Source organism: Neomonachus schauinslandi, chromosome 4 (genome assembly GCF_002201575.2).
Source record: "Neomonachus schauinslandi chromosome 4, ASM220157v2, whole genome shotgun sequence".
In the NCBI taxonomy this organism is placed as follows: domain Eukaryota; kingdom Metazoa; phylum Chordata; class Mammalia; order Carnivora; family Phocidae; genus Neomonachus; species Neomonachus schauinslandi.
The window spans coordinates 10508757-10529123 of record NC_058406.1 but is presented as its reverse complement, the minus strand read 5'-3'; the positions used below and the strand labels follow the sequence as shown (position 1 = coordinate 10529123).

Genomic DNA, 20367 nt, shown 5'->3' with positions numbered 1-20367 from the left:
TATCTCACACAAGAAAATATTTACTTTTTTTTTTTTTTTTTTTACAAGTACTTTTACATTAGGGTTTGCGCCCTTTTCAGGAACCCAGCGACCATGTGATGCAGCTAACCTACTGGAGACAATGGACCAGCCAACATCTGCAAGAGAACGGCCAAGATTCCGGGCACTTCTTCCACCTGACTATAAATTATTTTCAACTGGATCAAATGTGGAGTCTAAGATGCCTTCAAGGGGAAGGGGATCTGTTAACAATATGTAAAAGTGATCGGTAGTGTATTAGGAAGACGTTTTGTCTGCAGAGTTAAAACTCTCTGGAAACGTCCACTAAATTCTAAGACTTAGCAGCTAAGAGGCTTCCACATCAGGGCTGCAGGTCAGAGGGGTAGGCTTTGGGTGCACCCCCTGCAGGAGCCCCAGAGGCCACCAGGCTGGAGCTGGGGGCCTAAGAAACCATGACTTCCGGGAGAGGAACATACACACTCAATCCAGGGTGATAAGCTGCCCAGAAGATGAACAAGTCTTTGATGGGAGGAATGAACCAGCGAATGGAGTGTGGATGTGGCAAGGGGAGCAGGAAACATCAAGCTACTTTCCCAACCCACGCAGCACTGGGGAGACAAGGACGTGTGTGTGTGCGTGTGTGTGTGTGTGTGTGTGTGTGTGTGTGTGAGTGAGAGAGAGAGAGAGAGAGAGAGAGAGGAAGCAGGTGGGCAGAGCCATCTCAGCATCAAGGACACATCATTCTGACAGCCACTTGGGCCACCTGCCACCCCACTGTCTGCAGGTCTTGTTACAATCTGTAAAGGTAGCTAGGGCACGGCCACACCTTCTGGGAGTGTAAAGGTGTCCCCTCCTGCCCAAGGCCAAAGACATGCTCTGCACCCTAGAACTCGCTGAAGCAGGGCAATCTGTGGCACAGATGCTTATCTACAGGTCTGGTTGGCCATTTAAAAAAATGTATTACTCGGGGCGCCTGGGTCGCTCAGTCGTTAAGCGTCTGCCTTCGGCTCAGGTCATGATCCCAGGGTCCTGGGATTGAGCCCCGCATTGGGCTCCCTGCTCGGCGGGAAGCCTGCTTCTCCCTCTCCCACTCCCCCCTGCTTGTGTTCCCTCTCTCACTGTGTCTCTATCAAATAAATAAAAAATCTTTAAAAATAAGAAATGTATTACTCAACTAACTTGCGTTGAGTGTGTTTTGAGTTCTAGGCCTGTCACTGGTTCTGGGCAGGGCCTCGGTCTGATTTGCCCCCGACTTTTCTTTCTTTCTTTATTTTTTAAAAGATTTTATTTATTTATTTCAGAGAGAGAGAATGAGAGAGAGCACATGAGAGGGGGGAGGGGCAGAGGGAGAAGCAGACTCCCTGCCGAGCAGGGAGCCCGATGCGGGACTCGATCCCGGGACTCCAGGATCATGACCTGAGCCGAAGGCAGTCGCTTAACCAACTGAGCCACCCAGGCGCCCTGCCCCCGACTTTTCTGAGCCATAGGCACAGGTGTTTTGGGCAGGTTTTCAGTTTGTTGAATGAGCAAAGGACTGAAGGCTTAGTTTCTTCCAAGAGCTTGGTCTAGGGCCGGTGACTCATTCCGAAGCAGGGAAAAGGCCCCAACAGGCCTTATTCCTTCTGCTCAAGAAACTCGGGCACTGTGTCTTCTCCTCATTCAACAGATCACCTGCTTTGTTGAGCTAATGAGGCCTGCTCTGTGCGGGTTGCTGTGCCCTGTAGGAGCCTGGCGAGTGGCGAGCCACATAGGAAAGTGACGTCCCTCACTACATGCTAAGCAGAGGACCTTACCCGCCTCCTCCCCGTGCTCTAACGAACTACTACGAATTCAGTAGCTTGAAGCATGTAAATTTATTGTCTTCAGTTCTGGAGTTGGGAGTCCGAAATGGGTCTTGGGAGGTTAAAATCAAGGATGCATTCCTTCTGGAAGCTCTCCAGGAGAGTCTGTTTCCTGGCCTTTTCCGGCCTCTAGAGGCACCCGTGGTTCCTTGGCTCGTGGCCCCTGCCTCCACATCTGTAAAGCCCGTATAATGGGGGTCGAGTCCTCACACTGAGTCTCTGTTCTGTTATCACACCTCCTTCTGACTCTGACCTTCTGCCTCCTCTTCCACTTTGAAGGACTCTCGTGATTACACCGGGCTCGCTGGATAACCCTGGATAGCCCCCATCTCAAGGACATCTGATTAACAACCTTGATTCCCCTCTGCCAGGTAACCTAACATATTCACAGGTTCTAGGAATTAGGATGCAGGCATTTTGGGGGTGGGGGTGGGGGTATGATCCTGACAACCACAGGCCCTGAACTACCAGACAGAGAAGGTCCAGGAAGGTGTTTGGAGGAAGCAGAGCCTGAATCAGGGCTTGGAGGAGAGAAGGGAGGTGATCCAGGAACCATCTGTATGTAATCACACGTATGTCCTCGTGCTCAAGGGAGAGAGAGGAGATCGCAAAGGTTGGGAGAGGGACATGCGTACCTGCTAGAACACCCCACTTATGATACGGTCTCCTGCCCCAAGTCTCCCCAGTCCCCGAACTTCTGAGCATGGCCCCAAGGTTCTCCACGATCACCTCTCAGCACCTCCCTACTGCAAAGCCTTGGCATGGGGCTTCCCTTCCCACCACACACACACAGACTGGTCTTCTTGCCTCTGCTCAGGCTGTTTCCCCTGCAGCAGTACCCTCCCTGTGCCTGTCGGCATCCCCTAAGGGCTGAAGTCCACCCTGCTGATGTCCAAACCCAGCTCTAACCAGCTACTAAGCATACTCCTGGCACACTCATAGCCCGCCTCTCAGGCTCGTTGAGAGGATTAAGTGAGCTAAAGGTCTGCAGTATGTGGCACAGAAATGATGTTCAGAAATGCTAGCTGTCACCACTACCATCAGCAATATCATTTCAGGGGACCCATGAGGAAAGCTATTTTCATTATGATACTATGACGCGATTTGCCTTTTTTACTGTGTATTTGCACTGTGGGTACAAAAGTAACGCTGGGGAAAATGCTTGACAAACATCATGGCAGAGGCATCAAACCATGAGTAGATATTAGTAGTCATTATATTCTTATCACCATGCACTTGTTCTTGAAAAAAAAACGGGGGGGGGGAACTGTTTGACTTATGAATGTCCTTGGTGAAGCAGTAAAAATTATTAATTTTATTAAAGCTTGATTCCCGAGTTCGTGTCTTTAAAAAAAAAAAACAAATGGAAGTACATTTAAAGCTCTTTTGCTGCATACCAAAGAACAGAGGCTGTCTTTTTTTTTTTTAAGATTTTATTTATTTATTTGACAGAGAGAGAGAGTTAGCGAGAGCAGGAACACAAGCAGGGGTGTGGGAGAGGGAGAGGCAGGCTTCCCACCGAGCGGGGAGCCCGATGAGGGGCTCGATCCCAGCTGGGATCATGACCTGAGCCGAAGGCAGATGCTTAAGGACTGAGCCACCCAGGCGCCCCAGAACAGAGGCTGTCTTGAGGAAAAACATTTGTATGACTGTTTGAGTTGCAGGCTAAACCAGCCACTTTTTCTGCAGAACACCATGTGTACTTGAAAGAACAAGTGACCAATAATATTAACCAAGCTATGTGGCAAACTACTAAGTCCACAAATGAACTAAAAATGAGCCAGCCTGTTACTTCTAAGAAAACAGCTGATCATATCTGTTGTCAAAGATAAAATCTGAGCTTTTGAACAAAAGTGAGAATTGCAGCAGACTTGATGTGCCACCATAACCTTCAGTTTCTCAACACTCAAAGACTTTTCTGATGAGATGCATGGTGATGTTAACAAATGTGACTTTTTGGATCAGGACGTATGTCATCATTGGGAAGATCAGCATCACTCAGGTGATGCATCATCACTCAAGTGATCGCTGATAGATGCTGAAAAATCATGTGTGGTACAGTATCCATTCCAAGTGCAAATGAGACCAATGGCTTTGTCCACTGTTAACAGAGCACAAAACCCTCACTGGATCAAGTGTGAGATACCACACGGCAGCAAATCTCTAAGAGACTACCATTTGGTGAGTTTTAGGATGCCAACAAAGAAAAATACCCAGTAGCAACAAATCACAGTAGCCTGACTGAAGGAGCAGATATGAGAATTTAGCGGTCTTCTGTAAAGTCAGACATTGAAAAATTTTTGCAAATATGTAAAACAATGCTCTCCTCACTCAAATCTTTTTGTTTGGGAAAATATTTTTCATTAAAGTTTTTTTTATTTATGTTAATGTGTAATGGGTTTATTGCTGTTGTTTCAAAATAAATTACTGAGGATTTAAATTGGTTTTTGTTGTTAATTTCTGGAACAGTAAACACCTAGAGAACTAAACCACATAAACAAGAACTCTTTGGGTCCTCAGTCTTGTAAGAGTGTAAAGTGGTCCGGAGACCAGACAGATGGAGAAATGCTGTCTTAAAAAAATAAATAGATTTACGAACACAGATCTTTAGGGGAGTGGTATATAACAGCAAAACCAAAAAAGAAAAAAGTGGAAACAACTTAAGTGTCCAATAATCAGAAAGTGGCTAAATAAATTAGGGTGCCTCCATTTGCTAGAACATTATGTAGTTATTAAAAATTATGTTTTCAGACAGCATTTATTGTGAGAAAATGCTCAACATACTCGTCACGCCATTAAAAAAGGGGCAGAAGCAAATGTTCACGATCATGTTTCTGTAATGCCTTGATTCGCGGGGAGAATCAGGGGAGCTGAGGGGGGGGCTGAAGAAATCGACAGACCCACCCCAGAGGGGTCCCATGGGCTATAAGCTCCCCACCACGTGTAAGGCTGGAGGGGGGCTCCGTTACGTATAAACACACATGACACCTTTCTTTCTTGAACAATCCTTCCAAACTTCTGGCTTTACATTCGAGACGAGACCCAACTCTTAAACCTAACATTCCAGACTCACCCCCGAAGAAACAGAGGAATCTCCTACACCCTGTTCTCCCCAAACGTGATTCTTGTCTGTGCTTTGACATTGGAGCCCGGGATTGATGTTCCCCGGTGTCTGCCTGAGCTCCTAAGCCTCTCCCATTGTGGAAAATTCTGGTCTCATCCAACCTCAAAGCAAAGACAGGGGCGGGTAGGTAGGGAACTGCCAGGGAGGGAGTCTTCGGGGGCTTTGCGTTTTCCTGCTGCAGGGACGCCGGCTGTTAACAAGTGTCACCCAACATCTGCTGCTTACTTGGTTTGCACATTTATTCTCATTCTCCTCATTATGGGCATATAAATTCCTTTTCATGCCCCAGCCTCCTTCTGCCCACATCTGTCTGCAATTTACTCACCACGTGCTGTGGCTGGGAGGAAGCATCTTATTTATGACTTTGTAGAAACCAGGCAGGATGCTCGGGCCGGCTGAAGATGCCCACTGCTTTTTGGGAGCACTGCTACCTTGAGCTTGGCTGGGCTCAGGGGGTCTAAGGCCTGGGCCACCCCTAATGGGAATCAGGAGGCCAACATCTCCAGGCAGATCTGAGGAGGCGTGCCAAGCCCCCTCTCATCTGATAATCACTAAGTATTAGCACTAATTGCACCAGGCACTGGGCCAAGCACTTTCTATCTCATTTAATCCCGATGACAACCCCCTGAAGTAGCTACTGTTATTAGCCCCAATTATAAGAGAAACAGCTTTGTTATTGTTACCCTCAGCAAGAGGACTACGTAAGTTCAGAGAGATTAAGGAATTTGCCCTAGGTCACACAGCTCGTAAGTGGGAGAGCCAGGATTCAAGCCCAGATCCGGCTCCAGAGCCTGCTGTCTCCATTACTGAGCTAGGATGGCCTCCCATCTCTCCCCGTCCATGGCGGCTGAATCCCCAGAGGGAAGGAGAGGTATGTTGTGCAGTAGACAAAGTTTCTGATTCTGCTGGTAATTAGCTCTGTAACCCTGACCGAGTTACTTAACCACGCCAAACCTCACACAGGTGACTCCATCTGCGAAAGGTTAGTCCTGGTAGGACCGGAGTGAGTGAGAGATATGGTGCTGGCACACAGTAGGTGCTCCATAAAGCTTTCCTACCATGAATACTGACGGGTCCTTATTGTTGAGATTGCTGTTTACAGAGGAGCCGCCCTATCCGGCAGATCTCTGTGTCCCTGGGTGACCTTTGGTGACAGATAAGGCACCTCACAGCACAGAGCTAGGAAAATATGCCTCCACAGTTCTGTGTCCTGTGGACGGAAGGGAGAAGGATGCACATCGCAACAGCCAGCTCTCTGCCCTCACGGACATCACCTCATTTAATTCACCACTACTGTCCCATCACGCAGACCAGGAAACTGAGGTGTGGAGAGGGTAGGCGGCTTGTCCCAGGAGCTGGAGAGTGGTGGAGTCCATGAGCTTCTGCTGAGCCCCCTGCCCATTCCTTTGGGTCCAGAAACAGCTTAGAGAGGACCTGCTCCCCCTTCCAGGTCCAGAGGGGCGAATGGGGGTGAGGATTCTTTCCCTGGGTAAGGACATGGAAGGCAGGCTTCCCTGTCCCTGGAATAAATACTGGGAAAGGTGGTTGAGACTGCTTCTGAGGCAGTCCCCATTCTCCACGGGGTCGTAAAGCTTAGGGAGACCAGAGGGTATCAGCTCACACAGCCCTGGGGCCTGGCGGCACTTCCTTGGGGAGATTCCCGTGGCTTGAGTCTCCATCCCGAGGGAGGAGGGGATGTCAGGAGGCCCCTGGAAGCTGGGAAGCTCGCACAGGTCTGCCTAGACTCCTGGACGGTTGCACGGAGAGGAAACGTGTGTGTGCTCGGCATGGTGACCTCCCAATCATACAGCATCAGCTGGACCACAGCATGTCCCACCCGCCCGCTCCGGCCTGAAGACACCGCTGTCTGAGTGGGCCACACTGGAAACAAAACCCCAACAGGAAAGGGTGCCTCATGGCTGGACCAGGACACCCAGCGAGAAGCTCCATGCCCCCCGCCAGCTCTCGCCGCAGGCCGGCATGGCCTAACCACCAAGCTCTTGCCAAAGGGAATCTTTGGCTCTCAATTTTGGCTCTTTCCCTAGGTGTCCCCCAGGCCGAGGGGAGCAGAGATGCCCACCAGCCTGAAATGCTCCTCCTGATGGTGACAGGAGACAGAGACAACTTCTTTAAGCTGCCACTCTGTTCTGAAGTCTCTTTCCGATAGCAGCCTGAAATCAACCTAAGTAAGAAAGCTGCTTTGGCTTCTGAAATGAAGCTTCCAGAATATTTATCATTCTAGGAAATGTAAGTGGAAAGCAGGTTGCCAAGTTTTATTGCCTTTTTCTTTTCCCCAGGAGTATTAAAGGCAGTAAGGGGGCCTCAAGAGAATGTTTTGTGTCAGAGTTCTCTGAGCACTGTTAAAGGAGGTCTCCCCCAACCTTTCTTGAATCATCTTTTGAGACCCCTCCCAAAGCATGTGGGCAGGTGGCTCCCAGGAGAGATGCGTATGTCGGCCGCCGGTGGCCCAGGCCAGCTCTAAGGAAGGCCGGCTGCACACGAGGGCCCACCTGTTGCGTTTCCTCCAGCAGCTTCTGGCGGCAGACACACCGGCCATGTGGAGGTTACGAGTGGTCCAGCTCCGCGAGAGAGGACCTGGGCACCCACACCGCTTCCTCCCCCACCTTCTCGGAGGGGACACTGGACACTGCACTTCCCAGAGGGGAGCTCCTCCAGGCCAACCATAGGAGAGGGGGCCCAAGCCCCCTGCCCCAGGAGACCACCACAGTGAACAGGAGTGGCGTGTGTGGACGGAGGTGTCCTCCCGCAGAGTATTCAGCGCCTCCACACTGTCCCGTGATGGGAGGCGCTCAAGGACCTTGACAGTGTCGGGTCAGCAGCCTGGTTTAGTAGAGATGCCACCTGCCATTCATGCCTCAGAGGGAGGCGACCCCGCATGACCACGACAGAAAATGTGTTGGTCACAGGGACGCGGGAACGATAGGAGCCTCCAACACTGCAAGAGGCAGAATTCTACTGAAAAAGGGACAGGGCAGCCTCAGCTGGGGGTCTAGCCACCGGGAGATCCCCACGTGCATGCCACTCCCCCTGCAGAGGCAGGACCCTGGTTTCGCAGTGCCCCTGTGACCCAAGCCTGAGCCCCAGGCAAGGGAAGGTAGGAAAGTGCCACCAACCAGTCACTTACCCTGCAAGGCTTCTTTGGCTCTGGCTAACTCCTGCTCCTTCTGGGCCAGCTGGACCCTGAGCTCGGTGGCTGAGAGGACCTCGGATGACTTGCCGCCCTGGGACTCCTCCAGGTCCTTCGTCAACATCTCCTTCATCTGGCGGAGAAGGTGGACTTCCTCCTGGAGTCGAGACACTTCTTCCCGCAGGAGCACTAGGGGAGAAGGGCACACGGTTAGAGGAAGGGGACGCAGCTCCTGCATGCTCAGTTTTTCTGGGGACCGCTCCAAGGTGCTTTGGCTTTTCCTGTTTGCTCTGCATTCGAGGCCTTTCCTACATGTGTGCTGGGAAGAAAACTCCCAAAGCCTCTAACCTTATTCCAAGAGCCCCACCTCTAGGCTGCAGAGCACGCCTGGTGGGACCCCCCACCCCCACCACATTCTCTGTTACAGCTGTCACTGCATCAAGAGTGTCCATTCCAATGGCCGACATCATCTCGCCTCCAACGGGCAGGGATAAGCGTGAGCACGAAGAGCTGACAGCAGGCGGTGTTCTAGCCACGAGCCTGTAGGATGCCGAGTTGGGCTTTAGATGCATTACCTCATTTAATCCTGCAAAAACCTCCTAAGGCAGCTACCGCCATCACCCCCATTTCACAGATTAGAAGTTGAGGCGGATAGCAGAGCTGGGATTTGAACCCAGACTTGGCCAACTCCAGAGCCCGAGCTTCCAGTCTGACACTCAGGAAATAGTCCCCAAAAGGCACACTCGACATGTATATGAAACACAGAGCCTTGAGGAACCCAGCACCGTGCAGAGACAGGACTTGGGCATCCACACCTGAACACCCAGGAGAATGGGGTCAAGTGAGCAGTAACAATGGTGACACCATGGACAGAGGTTTCCCTGACACTTAAACCCAATCCTATACTCCTGAGGGCCCAGGGAGGAGGTCGAGGAGGATATGGCCTCCCTTAGGGCCTGGGGGCCTTGGGAAGGTACCCAGATGATGCACCATCTCTCCCCACCCCCCAGGAATCTGCAGGCCAGCTCAGTCCTGCAGGTCAACTGATACACCTGCACCCAGGTCTGCTCACCTGAGCAACGACAGATACCAAGCTGTGGAAGGTGCTGGAGGTGGGAGGTCAAGCAGCCTCATTAGGCCAGATATACCTCTGCCAGACCCTTTATGAGAGCAAACTCGTGGTCACGATGCTCACCTCATTGGTTAAAGGAGATTCTGACTTATTTGCTGAAGCAGGCCCTCGACAACACGGTCTCTGCTTCATCGCCGAACACCTGCATTTCTCTCCCTCCCGCCACATTGGTCCTTCTCTTCGCAACATGCCAAGCTCTTCCCGGCCTCAGGGCCTTTGCCCCCGCAGTGCCCGCCACCTCAAACACCCTTCCCTTGTTCTTCCTGCGGCTGCTTCCTCATCGGGCCCTTCATCCCACGCCACCTCCTCAGAGAGGCCTTCTCTCACCGCCATGTCCCATCCTGCCACGGGAGCCGGGGCGCAGTCCTTGCCTGCGGGGATCACGGCTGTGCCACAGCTTTACAGACACTGGGTCTCTGGTTTGGTTCCCTCGCTGACCAGGCATGTGGCCGCGAGCAAGTCCCCTTCCCTTCAAGCCTCAGATGCCCCCAAAGGGGTCCAACCCTCACCGGACCGTGAGGCTCCAACAAGCTGTCAGACGGGCCTGGTCCGGGATGTCCTCAGGGTACACAGGAAGCGCTCAGTACCGGCGAGGTGGGCACCGCTTCCCCGCACACCTTACGCTCTATCGGCGCCTGGTGTTCTAGAACACCCCGCCCTGCACTCCTCGAGGCGAGCAAGGCAGCGTCAGGTCCAGGGCGCGGGGCAGGCCGAGGGGAAGCAGAGCTAAGGCCTCAAGGATTCTGACCCGTCCCTCACGCCCCTCTTATCACCTTCTCTGAGGCCTCCTGGGTTCAGGTGCCATGTGTACGAGGGGAGGTGTCCCTGCCCTCCCAGTGCCTCCTTCGCCCACCTCCAGTCTCCCCACAGAAGCCCGAGGGCCCGCTTGAAATGCCAAGCTCGGTACCTCACTCCCTGCTGAAAACCCTCCCGGGCCACAGTCCCAGAGCCACCAGGCAGCAGCCTCCCCGGCCCTCTCTGACCTCCCTCGGGCCACCTTTCCGCGCGAAGGTGTAGACGCATCCTGCCTCCGGGCCGCCAGGAGCTTCCTCCCCTCCTCACAGGTCCCCTCCTGTCTGTCGGTTCCCGCACCACTGTTACCCCCTCAAGAGACCTAAAGCAGCCCCCACCTGGCAGCCTGAGCAAAACCCTTATGGCCGTGGGAGGCCCACCTGTTTACCGCATCTGCGTGCCTAGCGGGTGCACCTCCCTGCAAGCAGGCCTGGCTACACGGTTCCGTCCCACTTGCTGTGGGGTCCGAGGTGCCCCGAACAGTGTGTGATGACCCACGGACAGCTGAGTTGACTCCCTCAACACATCTCTCCAGCCAACAAGTGTTGATGGGCATTCGCCCCACGGCAGACACCCCTCCAGGCACTGGGGACCCTTGGGTGAATGTCACAGACAGATCCCGTCTTCTGGCTGGCACACTCCCAGACCCCACGTGACCATGGGCCGAAGGACCCCAACGCCGCGTGCTGGGAAGGTACGCCATCTGCAAGAGAGAGCCTAGCTGCTCTGACATCGAGGAGCTCATGTACAGGCTGGGCACTGCCGGAGTCTCTCAGCAAAACCGGAAAGCAGGAGGTTGACTGTGGCCGCTCGCCCCCCACTCCAGTCAAACATTTGCAGGCTGCCTGCACTGCAGGCCCAGTGGAGGCTGTCCAGAAAGGAGAAGGGAACACTCTTGGCCTCAAGAAGTCTCTGGTGAGTAGAAGCAGCACATACGAGTAAGCACAACACCGGGACAGGGCTACATGGGCTTGGGGGCACAGGGACATTTGAAATGGGCCTTGGAAGATGCAGGGGGTGGTAAGCAGATGAAAGAGCGGGAGCAAAGGTCAGGAGGCTAGAAAGCCAGAGGCGCCTGGATGAATGGGTATGAGGTGAGGAAGCCTGCAGAGGTGTGCCAGGGTCAGATTACAAAAGGTCTTAATCCTGACCACCTCTCTATGACCCCAGCCCTGCCTGGCCGTCTCTAGCAGTACTGAAGACTCGGAAATTGTCATTCTTGCCCCCTGCCATAGACTGAATGTTTATGTCCCCCCAGAATTCATGTGTGATGGTATTAGCAGGGGCAGTCTCTGGGAGGTGATGAGGTCATGAGGGTGGAGCCCTCGTTGAGTGGGATTAGTGCCCTGATAAAAGAGACCCCAGAGAGTTTCCTTGTCCCTTCTATCACACGAAGACACAGCAAAAAGACGGCTGTCTATAAACCAGGAAGAGGGTCTTCACCAGACACTAAATCCAGTGCCTGGATCTCGGACTTTCAGCCTCCAGAACTTCGAGGAACACATGTCTGTAGTTTATGAGCTGCTCAGTCTATTGCATTTTTGTTAGGAGCCAGAATAGACTGATCCACTCTCTTTCATCAATTCTCCCCAGGGTCTGTCCCCACTCAACTGTCACCAGAAGTCTATTTCACAACAAGGTATGAGTGACTGCTAATGTACCCTCACTTCTATTTCCATTATCACACAGCTGGAGACTAGTTTGTTTTTATTCGTTTGTTTAGGGACGTGACTTCTGGCCTTCCTTTAAACTGCCCTGAAGGAGCCAGTAAGGTTGTCTACTATGTTTACGCAGATGGCAGAGAATTTCAAGACATGCGGCTTCGAATCCAGTCCCGGCCAGGGCCTGGCTGTGACATGAGCGAGCCCCATCAGCTCTCTGGGTCTCAGGTATCACATACGCTACATGGGGATCATGCCACCTGTTGAGGGCTGCCAGAGTTAGGGAAAAAAAAAAGCAAAGGCCGCCCCCCCCCGCCCCGCCCCCAGATGCACAGTTAAATTTGAATTTCAGATAAGCAAGTATTCTTTAGGATAAGTGTGTCCTAGATATTACACGGGACATAAACTAAAATGTATTTGTTGCTTATCTGAAGTTCAAATGTAACCGGGCGTGCTGTGTTTCATCCAGCAACACTACTCCCATCCCACGGGGATCCTGGCACCACGATACGGGACAGTCACGAGAAAGGGCTTTCTTTGCCAGAGCACCTCAGAAGAGGGAGGTGGTAAAGGCAAAGAAGAATGTGGCACAGCTTTCTCTGCACCCCAGCATTATGACGAGAGCAGAGCGCACGATGGGGTCGGGTGCCCCTGTCCTTGGCTAACTGTGGCAAAGGCGGCTTTTTCCTGCGCTCACCTTTCTAACAGGTGTACCTGGCACCTGGGCCCCGCCCCTCGCGTCAGGCCCCGAAGCAGCAGGAGGGCGGGATGGGAGGTGCAGCACCTGCAGGAGCCAACTCTTAGGAGACCAGGCTGGAAAAACAACTTTATGGAGAGACAGAGAGGCTTGTCTGAGCTTACTAACTGCACCTGCCCTGGCTGGGTGTGTAAGCTCGGGTCTCGCACACCCTGGGTCCTTCCAGAGGCAGAGACTCGGGACAACCCGGGGACGGCAGTCTCTTGTGAGAGAGACTCACAAGACCGCAGCCTGTGTTTGGGCTCTGGGACGGCAGGCAGGCACTTCCCCTCCCCTGTAAAATGGGGGTGAAGAGAATAAAGGAGACAGACGTGTAATACACTTACACGTGCCCGGCAGTGAGCATCCTGTGTGCGGGCCACAGGACCCACAACGCCCCTTCCCCTCCAGTGAAGACGCTGGAGTTGGAAGATCTGGGCTTGTGCCTCAGGGGAACTGCTCCGTGCTGTGTGACCTTGGGCCAGTCGGTGTTCCTCTCTGGGCCTTCCAACTCTTCATGAATCTGGAGGACTGCTACTGATTGTGCCTTTCTTCCCTAGTCTACAAACGCTGCGTGCTCAGGAAGGCAGCGGCTGGTCACACGTGGCTATTTAAGTGTAAATTATTTAAAACGAACAGCCCAGTTCCTCAGTTACCCTGGCCATGTTTCAAGTGCCTGTGGATCGCCAGTGGCCAGTGGACGCGGAGACCACTCCCACCACTGCACAGAGTTCTCCTGCTCAGTGTTGGTCTGCAGGGGACAGGACACAGAAAGAAAAGGGGAGAAGTGGTGTTTATTAAGCACCTGGTACAGCGCAGGCCCACAGACACCCCGACAGAAGGAGCCTTTTGCCAACCGCCGGAGAGCTGCTGAGGAAGGAGCCAGCATTTCGGGAGAAACCATCCTGGCCCTTGCCCACGGGTGGAGAAAGGGAAGACAACTGTGTACCCTTCTGCTGATGCTGGGCAACCCCACTGCCCTTGGACCTGGGGCAGGGGGGCGGGTAGTGGTTAAAAGGGGCTGGTGCCGGAAATGCCACAGACTCAACAAAGCTCTCTGGGCCAAGGAAGCCGGAATTAAGCGTTGCCTGGGAGACAGCAGCTCTCCTGCTCCAGGGGAAGCCGAGGTGACCAGGCTGCTGCCCTGGGAGGGGGAGGGGGGCATAACCACTCAAAGGTGGCAAAGGGAGCCAGGGCAGACCCTGCCCTTCTCTGTCTCACACACCTCCTTTTGTTTGCAAGAACACTGAGTGTGTGGTGTTTTAAAAAAGCCACTTCTCAGCCTCCCTTGCAGCTAGGGTTGTCCAGGTGACCTGGTTCTGGTGAGCAAAGTGTAGGAGAAAGCCCCTGAGGTGGACTGTCCTTTAAGAATAAAGGGCTTTGCCCCTTCTCTGCCTTCTTGCCTGGAAAGTGGACTCGTGGCTGGAGCTGCAGCAGCTACCTTGTAACAAGGAGGCAATGTGCACAGGGCCAAAACGCTCCAAGAGGGGAGAACGGACCATGGGGCCTGGACAGCACAGCTCAGCCCTGCCCCTGCATGGTGACCTAGAGCAACACCAGCTGGGCAGGGCTTCCTGGGGCAGGAGAGCCTCTGATTTCCCTGCTGATTTCCCATGTCACCAGAACCAAACCACTGTGGCCCACGCTACAGGCTGAGTCTGAGCTCAGGCAGCTGATAAGGCCTCCTCGGTGGTGGTGGTGGTGGTGGTGGTGGTGGTGGTGGCGGTGGCGGTGGCGGAGGCGGAGGCGGAGGCGGTGGCGGTGGCGGTGGCGGTGGCGTGTGTGTGTGTGTGTGTGTGTGAAGGAATCAACACAGCGCAGATGGGAGGTGGTGGCTCCTGGCCCCGGGGAAGAGCCCCCAGTTGTGACAAGCCTCTTTCACGCTTAATTTTTGTGAGCTCACAGGGTCAGGGTCAGGGTCAGGGTGAGGAGAGGAAGGAGAGAAGGAAGTTATTTTCTGTGACTGGAGGGCATACCCCAGAACTGCCCAAACAGGGCTACGGGGGACCAAGCACCAGCAAGGTCTCCTGCTGAGCTGCACGTTTATAAGCCCAGCCTTCCCGAGTCGAAGGTCTAAATAAAAATAGCATTATAATTACTGTGCATCATGGCAGTGATTATTTCTTTCCTAATGCTCCTCGTGCTCCAGGCTCTGTTGTATTTAACACGGCTTAACTAGCTTATGCTTCACAGTACCTGGGGAAGTAGGTCCTGTTATCATCATCCCATTTTACAGATGGGGAAGTCGAGGCCCAGGACTTAGGTGATCTGGCTAGGGTCACACAGAGTCAAGAGCAGAGCCAGGGTTTGAACCGCGTGGTCTAGTTCCAGCACCCACACTGTCGTAACTCCTCGCACACCTTGCAGGACAGGGTGGGTGACACAGTAGGAGTCCAGGGCCCAAGGAGACTCGCCTTGGTGGATGACGGTGAAGACAGATGCACCCCCCAGCAGGGTATGAGCTTGTTCTTACTTCCCACGGTGGAGGTGGGTGACAGTGACCCAGTCACTCTGTGCACGGTGCTTCTGGGCCTGCATGAGGAGACCAGTCCCCACGCAGCCCCTGGAGAAAGACGTGGACGCGGAGCTGGCCTGTCCATCTCCACAAGAGCAGGGGCTCTGTTCTGCTCACACCCGACATTCAGCACCTAGCCCAGTGCTGGGCTCTCAGAAGAAAGGTGCTGAGCACAGTGCCAAGGGGGAGGTAGGACGGGCAGGCCTGGGGTCTCCCAGCCTGGGCTCAGTCCTGGCTCTCCTACTTCCTAGCTTTTTGACCTTGGAATAAGTGACTTCTGAGCTTATCTGAAAACGGAGCCAAGACCAGTCTCCCAGGCCTGTGGTAAACATTCAACAAAGCAATCATCTAAGTGGAAACATTCCAGAAGGTTCTAAATTGGGGTCATATGTAGCTTGTCATGATCATTCTTACAGAAGAGGGCAAATTTCTCTGAGGTCCTGAAGGAAGGCCTTGGCCTGGATAACCACTGAGGCCTGACCCGTGGGCCCCCTATCCTGGGAGGGTGGATTAGGCGGCAGAGAAGGCCGAGTCCCCGGTCTGGGGGTGAGGGAAGGTGGAAGAGGGCAGGGGCTCTGGGCGGAGGCCGGGCTGCATGAAGTGGGTCCAGCCTAGAAGGGGCCATCCCTGGTGGCCCCTGGGTGGCCCCCTTGCTAAAAGCAGCCAAGCATGTGCCTGTCAAAACTCAACAAACTCAAACTGTACACTTAACTCCTGTGCATTTCACTGTATGTAAATTATACCTCAAGAAAAAAAAAATCCAAATATAGCCGTAACATATTTTAGATTTTCCACTAAAAACTCATTTTTATAGTCCCTGCCCCCAAACCCGGATAGAAAGCCCCCCAGTCCCATGCGGTCCAGCAGGCCTCTGTGAAGGGGAACAGGGTTCCAAACCCTGCCAATCTGGAAGGCTCTGCAGCTGACCTCTCTCTTCCCTGATGTGAGGCCTGTGTCCCAGGAAACACCAGGGCGCTCCCTCGGGCTACACATACCCTTGTGGGAGAAGTCAAATGCCAGGAGAACACTCCCACCCTGTCCCTGGCCAAGCGGAGGTCACTTCGAGATGACACAGTGTGCTGAGCACCCCACAGTTCCCTTCCAGTCCAAACACCCTTGCTCACAGAGACGACGGCTGACGGCGCTGCCCCCTTTTGAGCACCAGCTTGTGTGCTGGATGCCACATGCTGGATTATAGGCTGCATCTCCCTCGTTCCTCATAGCACCGCGCGCAGGGCTGTGATGTCCCCACTTGAGGACCGGAGATACTGGGGGTGCGTGGGGTCAAGCCCAGGTCGGTGGGGTCTGAAGCCAGGTGCCCTGGAGTTGCCCAGCAGCGCCTGTCAGGTTGTGAATGCTTAGTCCCTGCCATGCCTGGGGCTGCTACTCTTGTTGTTAGGGTGGGGCTTGTTCTAAAAACTAGCAATAGGACTGCCCTTAGAGAATTAAAACATGAAGACAGCTATAATGATTCCTATGGGCAAATCACTGAGAGATGGGGGGCTCTCAGGCCCCAAAGCTAAATAGCAAGAGGACCAAATGAATGAATGCATCCAAAGAGGCCGGTAGCCAGTGGCAGAGGGGAATCCTGAAAAGGCAGAGCCCACCACCCAGGGCGGCAAGGGTGGGGGTCTTCACCAACGGTCAAAGCGCACCTCCTCTGTGGTCCTGCCTTTCTGCTGGGGGACACACACGGCAAGGAAGGGGTGTGTCCAGCTGCAGGGCTATCTTCTCTCGCTCCTGGAATTCCCTCATCATCAACACGGTGAGAACAGATGCCTTTTTGAGCCGCTCACGCATACCAGAAAGGTTCTAAGTCTTCATACACACTAATTCTCAATCCTCACAACAACCCTGGGGGGGGGTATCCCCATTTTATAGAAACTGAGGCACAGAGAGAAGAGAGAACATGCAGTTGAACCCAGGTGGTCTGGCTGCAGAGCCTTCGCCGGTGGCCACTGAGTTATATTATACCCCTTCTCCTGTGGGCACAGGCTGCAGGTTGCCTCCCCAAGAAAGGCATGAGCCTGGTGCTTTCCCTCAGGGCCTGGAGTTGTGCACCTGGCCCTCCAATCCTCCTGGGTAGTGACCACTGTTTGCATCCTGTCCCCATCCTGAAAGGCCCAAGATCGCAGAGCCTAAGCCTCTTGGTGAAGCTGATCCAACTTGAGTGGGGCTGGGAGCCCTGGATTCGGACAGCCCAGGGCAGCGGGCGGTGGCGGTGGAAGCGGCAATATGACCCAACCCCAAAGGGTCCTTAAAGCTCTGTAATGACCGGGGGTGCCTGGGTGGCTCAGTCATTAAGCGTCTGCCTTCGGCTCAGGTCATGATCTCAGGGTCCTGGGATCAAGCCCCACACCGGGCTCCCTGCTCGGCGGGAAGCCTGCTTCTCCCTCTCCCACTCCCCCTGCTTGTGTTCCCTCTCTCGCTGTGCCTCTCTCTGTCAAATAAATAAATAAAATCTTTAAAAAAAAAAAAAAAAAGCGCTCTGTAATGACCGGACTGCCGCAGGACAACCCAGCTGGGCTGGGCTTGAACGTTATCAGTTGGCGTATGGAGACAGAAATCTTGGAACAGTGGTAGCCTGGGAAAAGCAGACTCAGGTGCGTGCCTGACAGCCCTCCTGGGCCTCCGGGACTGGTGAAGTGAGCCTTGGCAGCATTTCCTTCTGCTTGGTCGGCCCCTTCAGCCCCAGCCCAGGCTCCCTTCCTGCCTGGTCCCTGCATTAGGCATTGTAAACAGCCCTCTTGTACGACTTCTGTCCCTGTTCACCTTGCAGAATCCCCTGTCCCTCCTGCTGGCGGACACAGACCCGCTAGGCCAGAAACAGGCCCAGCGGTAGGCAGGCAAGAGCTGGGACTACGGTTTGCTGGAGACTTCCGTGTTCTCTGGGCCTTTGTCATATGATCCTGACACTTAAAGCTTTGGGGGGTGACCAGGATGCAAGACCGTGCTCGCCAAATATGGCGAGATTCTCAAATATCGCCCGGCTGCTCACTTCTCAACAGCATTACTCCCCAGGCTGCACCGGGGCCTGAGAGAGCCACCTGGCAATCCCTACTACAGGTGGGGGGAGGGGGGCACCCCAGGCATCCAGGGGACACAGCCTTCGTCTATTTCTCATATTTCACAGTAATTGTTTTTTTTTCCTTTAGGTACTATTTAATCTGTCCTGCAGAGGCTATTCAGGGCAGCTGCTGGTCCATAAACACACCTTTTAGCTGACTCTCCTCGGGCCCCCGACTGCCAAGCTAATCCTCCTGCGGGGCCTTGCTGCCCACGGGCCCACATATCCCACGGGAGCGCTCCCTATCCCAGAAATCCAATTCTCTCCAGGACAGGGGGTCTGCAGCCTCTTGTCACCTCTCACCAAGCACTGACTCAGCAGTGGGTGTGTGCCAGGCACCAGCGACGGAGACCAGGTCACAGGCTCAAGATGGTCAGTCACGGGCTCAGAAGCAGGGCCACCCTGGGGAAGTGGAGGGATCACAAACCTCTGGCACACAGTGGCCTCATTCTCAGGCAGAACTCGCATGAGCATCGGCACGTAGAACGTGCTCCCTGAGGGTGGCTTGGCCTGATGCCTGTAATCTGCCACGTGAGGTCCTCGCCCCGTGTCCACTGCACTGCAAGCCCAGAAAGCGCTTCTCAGCCCGTGGCTTGATGCTGTCGGAGCACTGACAGCCAGGAGGAACCCCGTGGTCCTCCGGGGTCCACAAAAATCATTCAGCAAGTTATTCTAGCTCCAAATACACCACCTGGCTTGGAGTGAAGAGGCAGGCATTCTCCTGTCACCTGGTGGCTGAAGTCCCTGACGGGCAGTGGCAGCAACGACTGCTCAGTCCCAAAGCCTGCCCAGGTCTCCTTGGTGGCCTCCAGGAGCCTGCTGCTATCGGCTTGCTGGGCAGGAGGGGTGGGAGAAGAGAGGGCCGGCCTCCCCCCCAGGGCTTGGCCACTGCCTCTGGTAGGCTGACGGTGGCTGCTCGGGGATACCCTTTGGTGCAAGGAGGAATCTTAGCACACTTGTCAAGCTGGGCCACAAAGTTACCACTTCCTCTGGAATGCGGGCTCATCCCGCCTTCTCCAAGTTCCTCGTGATCCCCTGCTGGACTGGGCTGCAGACATTTCCGTGCCGCTAACATCTATGACCCCCTCTCCCCCCCGCATTTTTTTGACGCAGCGTTTCCATTTCCCTTTGGAGAGCCACTGGTAAGATCTGTGGTCCAGGGCTGAAAATGTGACCCAGTCTGGCCAATCAGAGCCCTGAATCGTCCCGGCCACTGTGATTGGCTCAGGAGAGGGGCACATGACCAAAGCCAGTCCAATCACAGTCAGTGTCTGGCCCATGCATCCCTCCTCAATGATGAGCATGAGGAAGGAGCCTGAGGATGCTGGCAGCTGTCTCGCCAGGGAGGAGGGGGGGCAACAAGATAAAGACTGGATTCAGGTAATATCCGTGTCCTGGACCACACCACACCTGAACCCAGGCTATACCCCTGGACATGAGCAAATACATTTTTAAGCCAGTTTGAGTTGTGTTTTCTATCCCATCTAACTGGAAAAGAACTCTGGTAAACTGCTTTTGTGAGAGATCGTTTTCTGGGCACCTAGCATCCTCAAAAACTTAAAGGCCATCTGCTATATGCTAAGCACTCCAAGTTCTCTTTCCAGAACTGGATGGGCAGAATGGATACTGGAATTTACCTGCACAAAACCAGTGAGCAACTACCCCCATCGGTACTTCAAGTCCAGCTTACCTTTGCAGTGAACAGTCCCTCTGGGTTGAACCCTGGAAGGCACACATTTTCAAGCTCTGCCTCAAGGCCATTTCCACACGTTTCCTGCCCAAATCAGCCTTTCTCCTTTTATCCCACCTGGAGGGGTCCGTGAGCACCAACCCCGCAACCACTGGGTCTCCTTCCTTTGCCTGAGGGTTCTAGTTCCCGTTCAGGTGCTGTTTGCCTGGCCCTGAGCCTCAGCTAATTCTCTTGCTAGGCCTGTGGGAGCCGTGCTAGCATGTTCCCCATTTTGCACAGGCAGAGACAGAGGCCAGGACAGGTGAACTGGCTTGTTCAAGGTCACAGAGCTGGTCTGAACGATTGCAAAGCTCATGTTCTTAACTATGGGACTAGGTTCCCAGCCCAAATACCATATTGTGCATATTTCTTGAGCTAAATGCCAGAACAAAGAGCCCGACAAATGGGCACAGAGAAAGAAGTATGCCTTACTTCGAACTTTGGTAAAAATGTCTGGGTTCCCCCATTCTTGGCTCTTGAAACAAGCTTCACCCCTCCTCAAGGCCTGGCTCCTAAAGGAATACATCCAGATGAGGACAGCAACCACTGGGTTGGCATGGCCTTTTTCCCTCTCCCCCTCACCATGTGTGACTCTCGCCTCTCATCCCTCCTCCCTCTTCAC

The 20367-nt window shown here is 53.8% G+C and overlaps 1 protein-coding gene across 1 annotated transcript in view; it reads right to left on the bottom strand.

Moving 5' to 3' along the window:
* Positions 1–20367, bottom strand: part of KAZN (kazrin, periplakin interacting protein) — a 433985-nt gene that overhangs the window by 108729 nt on the left and 304889 nt on the right. The window contains exon 2 of the mRNA XM_021684049.1: positions 8111–8302. Within this exon, the coding sequence (XP_021539724.1) occupies positions 8111–8302 (192 nt within the window). The remainder of the gene's footprint in view (positions 1–8110; positions 8303–20367) is intronic.